General features: G+C 42.5%; 1 protein-coding gene across 2 annotated transcripts in view; it reads left to right on the top strand.

Moving 5' to 3' along the window:
* Nucleotides 1-10,133, top strand: part of CMYA5 (cardiomyopathy associated 5) — an 86,486-nt gene that overhangs the window by 45,202 nt on the left and 31,151 nt on the right. For both annotated transcript variants that reach the window (XM_080925294.1, XM_080925295.1), the window contains 4 exons: nucleotides 575-670; nucleotides 2,208-2,441; nucleotides 4,399-4,421; nucleotides 9,703-9,821. In XM_080925294.1, coding sequence (XP_080781420.1) covers nucleotides 575-670; nucleotides 2,208-2,441; nucleotides 4,399-4,421; nucleotides 9,703-9,821 — 472 coding nt within the window. The remainder of the gene's footprint in view (nucleotides 1-574; nucleotides 671-2,207; nucleotides 2,442-4,398; nucleotides 4,422-9,702; nucleotides 9,822-10,133) is intronic.

Below are 10,133 nucleotides of genomic sequence, written 5' to 3'. Positions count from 1 at the left end.
GGTCCTCACATGAACAGAAGCACACGTATGCATGGGCATCTGTGTTTAATAAACTCTGGATTTGAATTATTACTGTTCATAAGGACATGAGTTTTATACAGTCTGAAGGAGATCCCTATGGTGTTGATGATCAGTTTGAGGAATTTTAGAATCGCCTGTAGACAGGCAGTAAATACAAAGTGACCCACTGCCTCCTACCACTATAGGTGGACCTCACACGTGTCTCTACTACCCCATTTCTGGGATTGCAAGCTTACACACTTACACGTCCATTTACAGTTGGCTTTATACTGGTTCTGGGGATCAAACTCCTGCCTTATGCTTGCAAAGATGGTGATTAACCAACTGAGCTACTTCTTTAGCACCATAAAACTCCATTGTTTATCCTACATAATGTTTCGAATCCATTTAGGTGAAGCAAAAAAAAAAAAAAAAAAAAAAAAATCCCAAAATTCGATTTGCTAGTGAAAACAGTATAGTGAATCTGCAAATATATTAAAGAAACCAGAACTTGTTGACTGAAATGTTTTCCTCTAATGCTATACAATAAAGATATTTTAATTCTTCCCTTCAGGTTCAATTAGGAGAATTTCTTGAGAACCTACAAGAAAAATCGTTGAGGATTGAAGCTTTTGTTAGTGAGATTGAATCCTTTTTTAATACCATTGAGGTAAGTTAACATACTTCCTCCTGCTCTATCCTGCTCTATACATTGAATCAACAGGAAACTATCTGGAATTGAATTGGGGTGTGTATTGTAGTATGTGGTATGTAGGATGTCTGTGGTGTGTAGTATGTAGTTTGCATGTATATGTGTAAGAGGTATATATGCATGTGGTGTATGTGTGTTTGTGTGTGTGAGTGTGTGTGTGTGTGTGTGTGTGTGTGTGTGTGTGTGTGGTTTACATTGCTGGTTCTCCTAATAAAAATTTAGGGTTCTTACAGTCTTCCCTCATTGTAAGCTATGAGATTAATTTCTGTCTAAGGATATAGAATTTTCCCCTAAAGTCATTCCTTTCTTGGGACCCTGGCATCCTAAGGCAGATGCTCTCTGAAGGAACCCTTACAACCAGTGACTAAGAGGTGTTAGTTACTGTTTCTATTCCATGAGTGAGAGACTTCCTTTCTAGTTTCCTGCCCCACACTGGCTTGGCCTCCAAATACATTTTATAGATACTAACTTGGGGTCAATGGATACCTCAGGACACCTCTGAATATACACACTTCTGTCAGCTCCTGCCCCTCCACTGTGAGGGGAGTAGGTAGGAATGTTCAGTCCTTATCCAGAGGTGGCCCAGATACCTGTAGCTGTCAATCAGGAGTGCCAGAGGGCTTCAGGCCACTGCAGAGAGCTACCATCCAATCCCCTTGCTCCTGTTGTCAGTGAACACCTGTTTTATTACTCCCTCCTCAGTTATTCTAGTGAGAATAGCTGGTCACAAGGATGTCCAAATGGACAGTAAAGTTCCTTCCACTGTGGTAAATCTGCTCCTCCTAGGAGAATATTGGTGTAGAGAGGTAAAAACACACAAACCCTTTCTATATCTTCCCTGGATATAACCTTCTTTACTTTTGAATTTTTTTGATATTTCCATACCTTCTTGATGATACTTCTCTTAGTCAGAGTTTCTATTTTTGCACAAACATCATGATCAAGAATCAAGTTGGGGAGGGAAAGGTTTATTCAGCTTACACTTCCACATTGCTGTTCATCACCAGAGGAAGTCAGGACTGGAGCTCAAGCAGGTCAGGAAGCAGGAGCTGATGCAGAGGCCATGGAGGGATGTCACTTACTGTCTTGCTTCCCCTGGCTTGCTCAGCCTGCTTTCTTATAGAACCCAGGTCTACCAGCCCAGGGATGGCACCGCCACAATGGGCTGGGCCCTCCCCCCTTGATCACTAGTTGAGAAAATGCCTTACAGCTGGATCTCATGGAGGCATTTCCTCAACTGAGGCTCCTTCCTCTGTGATAACTCCAGCTTGTATCAACTTGACACAAAACCAGCCAGTACAATATTCTTATAGTGAATTTCATTGCAAAGCTAATTACAGCAAAAAGAGATATATAACCGGAGGGTTTAGACCGTGTATTTAACATTTGATTCTTTTACTGTGACGTCAGAAGCCTTCCAAAGGAAAAAAGATGAAGGGCAGTGGAAGCATCGCATCTTGGCTCAGTAAGAAGTGCCTTTGTTCCACCCTTTTAGGAAAAGTGTAGCAAAAACGAGAAACGGCTGGAAATGCAGAACGAGGAGATGATGAAGAAGGTTTTGGCACAGTATGATGAGAAAGCTCAGAGCTTCGAGGAAGTGAAGAAGAAGAAGATGGAGTTCCTGCACGACCAGATGGTCCACTTCCTGCAGAGCATGGACACAGCCAAGGACACTCTGGAGACCATCGTGAGAGAGGCCGAGGAACTTGATGAGACAGTTTTCCTGGCTGTAAGTACCAGCAAACAGCCTGATACCCGCTGATATGCTGGCACTGTCTACTTTGAAAACCACTCTAAATGTGTTTATAAACTGTGTCCAGAGGCACAACTCTGTAACCACAGCACTTGGAAAGCCGAGGCAGTGTGTCTCTCGGTATGGAATTCACACAATTCTGGGATTTCAAAGGGCATCCATGATGCCTGTACTATATAAAAGTCCCTACAAATATTAATAGATCCCTGAGAGGTCTGTAGGAGTCTGTCCTTTATCATGCTTCAGAAGGTTGATCATCTAAAATTGAAAAGCCCCTCACAACCTCACTAATGCCATGCCTTTCCTCCAAGGGCCAGGCCTGCCTCCTGTTACTTCCCTAGCATCCTCATGCTGGTCCCTGGGCTAGCCCTGCCTCCTGTTACCTCCCTAGCATCCTCATGCTGGTCCCTGGGCTAGCCCTGCCTCCTGTTACCTCCCTAGCATCCTCATGCTGGTCCCTGGGCTAGCCCTGCCTCCTGTTACCTCCCTAGCATCCTCATGCTGGTCCCTGGGCTAGCCCTGCCTCCTGTTACCTCCCTAGCATCCTCATGCTGGTCCCTGGGCTAGCCCTGCCTCCTGTTACCTCCCTAGCATCCTCATGCTGGTCCCTGGGCTAGCCCTGCCTCCTGTTACCTCCCTAGCATCCTCATGCTGGTCCCTGGGCTAGCCCTGCCTCCTGTTACTTACCTAGCATCCTCATGCTGGTCCCTGGGCTTGTCCTCTGAACTCTCATCTGAGGTGACCTCTTATGTGAACCATTCTATCTGGCCTTAGCAAGTGGCTAACAGTGACATTTTGGTTCCTTTTTTGATGTATCAGGGAGACAAAACTGTGGCATCTTTCTGAAATAGGACAGGGATATTGCTGGAAACTGCTTCCCCATGACAAGATTCCTTAATTCAAACAAGGGACTTGTAGAAAGTGAGACTCTCTTGGATACACCTTGGTTTGCTCCTCATAAGCCCTAGAATGCTCCAAAAGTCTCTCTGTAGACTCATGAGTAACCATGAGTAATTTGGATGTTTTCTCAGAGGGCACACACAAGTCTAAATGTCAAATGGGAAATCTACAGATGAAGTGGATAAGAGAGGGACCCCACACCTCCTTCCAAGTTCCCTATCCTCCTAGACTTCCCAGTGAAGTTGAGAGATAAATTGAGGCAAAACTAGGTATTAAAGAGCCAGTGATTGGCCTCTGTAGACACCTCTGGCCAGGGCAGATTTAGTCAAGTGAATGTGGCCATCCTCAAAGGAAAATTTAAAATTATTGTGTGGCTTTATGTTTAATTTAAGCAAAGTTTTAATATTTTTAAATTGGGACCCTCCTATGAAGTATAACATCAGTAAGGGACATAGTCTTTCACAATAACCTTTGATGAAAATATTTCTTTCTCTCTAAAAGAACAAATTAGGAGAGGGCAAAACATTTGTTTCTGCTTTTGGTGGTAATATTTATTCATTCTAGAAAAACTGAAGAATATAGGATACAGAGAGACGATATCCCTCAAAGATGCCTGCTGATTTCATTAGAGAGCCCACTCTGAATACAATTAAGTCATTTTTAATTGCTCCACAGATTTCTAAAACATTTGTTACTAAAGTGAAGTTGGAGCCAACAGCCCACTGCCATCCTTGCCCATCAGGGAAAGCAGGGCAAGCCACAAATGAAGGGCCCTCCCTTCTGCATGCTGGTCTCTGTCTCTCTCTAAGTACCAATTTCTCTGCTAGAACCTAAAGTCCCAAAGACTCAGGGATGCCTAGGGGTAAAGATTGTTGAATTTCTTTGATCTCAATGCTCCTGGTTGCTTTTACTTTCTGTTGTTAATTAGTCTCTCTCTCTCTCTCTCTCTCTCTCTCTCTCTCTCTCTCTCTCTCTCCTTTCCCCTTCCCCCTCCCTCCCTCTCATCTCTTTCTAACTCCTCTCCCAACCCAAGTCATTTGAGGAGATCAATGAAAGGTATATACAGCATGGTGCATTGCAGCAGGACGGAGGAGAGTGTGTGCTGGGGATGAGCGGCTGGGGTTTGGCTCTTACACAAAGCGCTTTGAGAAGCCCAATAACAGCTCAGAAGGAAACTGCATGCGCTTTGGTTAAATAACACTTATCATAGAGTAGAGTTTTAAGCCTGTATTTTTTATCTAACCCCAACCATCTTTCCTGCTACTGAGTAGAAAACAACAAGGAAAAGTTATAAATAATTAGACTTAGGGGTTGAATATGGGTATTCGAAGCAGTCATTCATTGCTGTCATCTTCAGAGCATCCTTATTTTCTCCACAGAAGGTACCTCTGTTCTCATCTCTGCTCAGCTAATCTAATGAATGATCCATAGATACTGATCTAGTGAATACCCTAGTGCACCTTGTGTTGATGATGCTCTTGTAAGAGATTTTTCACTCTTGTGGGGGCAGACCTCAACAAGATGACTATGAAAACACCAGACATCAGATTTCTGTTTGTCTCCTGTTATTGGCTACTGATGGCACCCAGATACTGTTCTCACCTCTTTCCCTTTAGCCCCCACAGCAAGAACTTGAGATTGTTTCTGCTAGTTAAGCCCAACCGTAAGCGGAAGCATAAATGTCCATTTCTAAATTATTAAAATATTTTCTTGGGTTTACTTGTTCAATGGCAGAGAGTAACCAGCAGAGACTTAAATCAGAAGTATTTATCTGGGATGTACACATGAAAAAAAGGAGTTTGAACAGGAAACCCGATTATTTTTAGATATGGAAACTGCAGAAGTGAGTCTTACTTGCTTATAATATAGTGCCAATATACTTTATAAAACCTATTTGTACATTACTGTTGGCACTAACTGACTAGAGTTTTATAACAGTAGATGTACTTTAAACAGTTACTTGAGGAGCTTTAAAACCCACTGACACTGAACCAGCACCCAGGAGGCAGAGGCAAGCCAATCCCTGAGTTCAGGGTCATCCCAGTCTATAGAGTGAGTTCCATTCCAAGACAGCCAGGGCTACACAGAGAAGCTCTGCCTGGAGAATCAGAAAACAAAAATTAACAAAACAAAGCCCACTGATGCTGATGATGTGGGATTATTCTTATGTCTTAATAGTGGGGCTTCATTATTTTCAAGTGTGCTCTGGGCACAAAGCTTCTAGAATGTTTGTGATGGGCAGGCAGGGTTGGAAACCTCTTGTTGAGAGCAGTCTGTCCTCAGACCCAACGGTCTCCAACATTGACTGACTACACCTGCTAACATGTATGGCCAGACCCTACCCCACCACTCCGGGATTTTAGGTAAGACGAGTCTTCTTACCAGTTCTCATGGATGAGTTTGAGAAACTCACACCCAAGTAATGATCCATATACGTTTTACCTTAGAGGTCAATAAAGTAATTATGTGCCATTCCACATATACCAGATACTATAGATACATATTGAATTATTTTTATCCCATCCATCAGTGTAAGATATTGATTAGGAAGAAATTTGGAGGATGAAAATTTATAAATGCTATTACTGTAAAACTGCTGAAGGATGGTCTCATTTTTCTAAACTTGATTACCACTAATATGAATTGACAGCCATTGCATACTAAACACCATTTCTTTTGTTTTATGCTTTGACTTGGTAATTTACATGCCATTTTAACTAATTTTGTTTTCACTCCCAATTGACAATGAATTAATCTTTACTACTGCTGCATATAATCTCAAGGGGGATAGACTTGGGGTAACCAATATTTTTCTTTTTATTATATTTTTATTATCTAAAACAATTTTTAAATTTAAATATACTTTGATCATATTCTTTCCCTCCTCCAAGTTACTTCAGATCCTCTCCTCATCTTTACCTACCCAACTTTAAGTTCTTTCTCAAAAACAAAATAAAACAACAATACCCCAAACAAGAAAATAAAAGCACCCAAAAAACAATGGCGTCCATTATGTCAGGTCAGCTACTCCTGAACTTGGGCCTGCCCTGGAGTGGTGGGTATACCCATTCTCACTCCACTAGAGAAAATGGATTTTTTCCCTCTCTAGGCAGGTATAAATGACAATTTAGTTGTTAACCTTTACCCTAGTGGCTCGTTTTTCAAACATTCATTCATTAAAAATATAACAAAATAAAATAAAGAGTATCATATCAAATTTGGACAAAACAAACCACCAGAAGGATCCTGAGTTCAAGGTCAGCCTGGTGCAGGGAGTGTGTGATAGAAATGGTAATTTCAGAATGAGGTCCAACCTAGCTATTTTCTTGGCTGTGCTTGCTGCCTCTTTCTAAGAACCAAGAATCATGGTATATTGATTCATGGGATAATCAAAAAGGAACCTGGGGTAAAGACTGAATAGTTATGTAAATGAAAGGCTGGGCTTTTGATCTGCAAGAAATGAGCTATACAGTGAGTTTTTAGAATTACGAAAACCAAACCAAGCAACCAACGAACCAACCAACCAACCAAAACAAAACCAAAAACAGGCTGTCTGGAGATTTTCGGAGAAAGGAGAACGCACAGAGAACAATCTGGAAAGCAGTCTCGAGCAGAACATGGGCTGTCAGCTTGAAACCCAGTTTGACTTCCAGTCATTTGTTTCACTGTTCCCAGACACCCCTTTCTCAGGAACCCCTCTCCAAGCTGACGCTGGTCCTTGGTATGCACATATACACACATACAAACACATACACACAGACACCACACACACACACTTTTAAAAGAGATTCATTTATATAAGTACACTGTAGCTGTCTTCAGACATGAGAAGAGGCATCAGATCTCATTACAGATGGCTGTGAGCCACTATGTGGTTGCTGTGGGATTTGAACTCAGGACCTCTAGAAGAGCAGTCAGTACTCTTAATTGCTGAGCCATCTCTCCAGCCCCTTACACATACTTTTAAATCAAGATAACTTCTTTCTTTCTACAGGAAGTGCTAAATCTAGTTTATTTTCTCTTGTTTGTTTTGTTCCAGCCTTTTCTTTCTTGCTTCATGTTATTTCTCTGAAGACAGTGCTTATATATTAATTTTTTCTCAGCTTAAATTAATGAATGCTGTCCAACATATTCAGACCCAGCATTTGCATGTCTTGAACAACACATGTTTTTGCCTTATAAATGCTTTCCTGCTAAGAGGATGCTCCTGTCTAGGTTCTGTTCTTCTGTATTATAAACAGGAGAGCCTCAAACATTGTAGCACTGACTTGTAAAAGGATATTAACTTGCTGCTAAAATTGAATTGGTCCATGTACAAGAAAAAAAATTGGCATTTTACGGTGCAATCTACAAGCAGCCTCTGTAAAGTTAGAGAAATGTATTGAGCAGGATTAATACACATTTTGGTCACATTTCTTTATTTTTTTAAATTAAAAATATTTTTTTGGCATATGGGTATTTTGCCTGTATGTATGTGTGTGTGTCACATGCATGCCTGGTGCCTGAGGCGATCAGAAGAAGTCACTGGATCCCCTGGAACTGGTGTTACAGGTGGTTGTGAGCTACCACGTGGGTGCTGGGAATTGAACCTGGATCCTTTGTAAGAACAACAAAGGCTCTTAACTGCTGAGGCGTCTCTCTACCCTGATCACCACTCAGATAATCATTTGTCTATTCTTTCCATGTTCTGTACCCTGAAGCCTTAATATAGGCGCTTAATCTCCCGCTACCTAGATCAATGTGGGAGTCTGCCAACCCATCCCCTACCTATCTCGTCTGTTGGCTCTGATCTTTCCCCAGTTGCCTGCCAGGATTGTCTACATTTCTCTCTCACAGATAATCTTGTGATTCTTCTTAACTTCAAAGATAAAATAGAAGTTTTCAGTGGGTGTGAGAGGCATCAGGTCACAGAATGCTTGCCCCTTCTTTTCTGCCTGTTTCCTATGCCATGGTGTGCTCTGTTCTCTAGTGAGCCACTCCTTGGTACCTTGGCCTATGCTCATGACACGTTTTCCACCTGTAAAATCTTCTCACTCTCTCAATCATCTCAGAGATTCCTCATCATTATTATTTTTTTTTAATACTTCAAGGTCCTCACTGAAGCATTTCCCCTGAAAGCAAATGGTAGTGGATTCTATCATGTTTAACAATAGTAAGCGTAGAAAAATCTCTAACTATTTCATGATCTTTCCCCCTTATTGTGACACCAGATTTACCATGCCCGAGATCCTGATTTTTATACAAATTAAACCACTGGCCTCTTCTTAAATGAAGATATATTTATTAAATGCCTGCTGTGCACCAAGTAAGGCATTGCACTACAATGATGAATAAGACAGTCTTTCCGCATGTAAATGATGTTTTTGTGCAGCTGACAGTTGCAGAACAAATTAGGCCATGATAAATATCAGGAAATAAACAAACATGGAAGGGGGCCTGCAGCAAGGTTGGAGGGGGCAGGCCTTGCCCGACTCTCCCCTCGATGACATTTGAACAAAGAACAGAGCTAAGTGAAGGAATTGTACTGGCATGGGGGACTTGGGGGAGTCTCAGAAGCCAGTGCAGTTCCTCAGTGTTGCATTCCTCTATAGAAGAACATTCCAGTTGTATGGGCAAACCTTGGCCCACTCTGAGGCCCCCCTGGCTAAAGACAAACCATTTTGTAAACTCCCCTTCCTGTCTTTCTCTTTTGGAGCTAACCCATGTCTGTCCCTAGTGTTATATGCATTTGTGTCTTACCTGGTCTCAGATGCTCAGTCTTAGTGAGAGCAGGTTCTCTGCTTAACCAGGGCTTGGGTCCACAGTACCGGTCCCTTTGGGAGCCGAGGTCTGTCTTCCAGAAGAGGCTGGCCTTGCTTTCAAGCTAGACTCCCAGCCCCTGGAACAGCCCGGCACATAGTAGGTGAGCATTATCTTTTAGTAGGACTGGAAGAGTAATGCTGAGAGTTGAGAACAGCAGGGGTATCCTTATAGCACGGAAACTTGCAGACTGGCTCAGGATATTAATATCCTTTAGGAAAGAAATAAAATAACCACTGACATGAAGCAGAATTTTAGGACTAGTTTATAGATATGAATCGAAGTCTAGATAATTTGAAACGTTTCTCAAGTTTGAGAGCTTTGGACAAGACCTCTAGTATCATCAGGTGTCTAAGAATAAATGGGTTCCAGATGTCTATTTTCCAATGCTTTTGGATACCCTAGGGGTTGGCAGGACCTTGCCTCGTATAAAGCTTCGGGCTGAACAGGAAGGCTATTTTGGTTCTGTGTTCATGCTCGCCCCACTGAGTCGCGGTTCATGCTCGCCCCACTGAGTCGCGTTCTGTTCCCTTGTCAGGTTGCTGTCTGCTATGGAGCGCACAGCTTCCTTAGAGAACATGCCTGCCGCCTTCTCGCTTTTCGAACATTACGACGACAGCTCGGCGCGAAGTGACCAGATGTTGAAACAAGCAGCTGGTGAGCATTTTAATACATCCTTTACCTCGACAAAACTTGGCAGCTCTCGCTTGCCGGTTTCGTTAGGGCTTTGTAACTGGGTAAAGTTGGGTGTGGGCAGGTTTAAAGCTAGACTCTGAAATAAGGCAGGGGATGTAGCCCCCGCTCTGTGATGCCGTAATCTCCTTTGAAGCTCTCTCTCTGCTGGGGCCGGAACAGGAGAGATGAAATCAATGGAGCCGAAGGCCCCTCTTCTTTTAGTCTATTTTTTTAAAACTGGAATTTCTTTCCCTCTGTGAAAGAGAATTACTTCACAGCAGCAACCTGGCATGC

Source organism: Micromys minutus, assembly GCF_963924665.1.
Source record: "Micromys minutus genome assembly, chromosome: 11".
Taxonomy (NCBI): domain Eukaryota; kingdom Metazoa; phylum Chordata; class Mammalia; order Rodentia; family Muridae; genus Micromys; species Micromys minutus.
The sequence above is the reverse complement of the archived record's forward strand: the minus strand, read 5'-3'. Positions and strand labels throughout refer to the sequence as shown.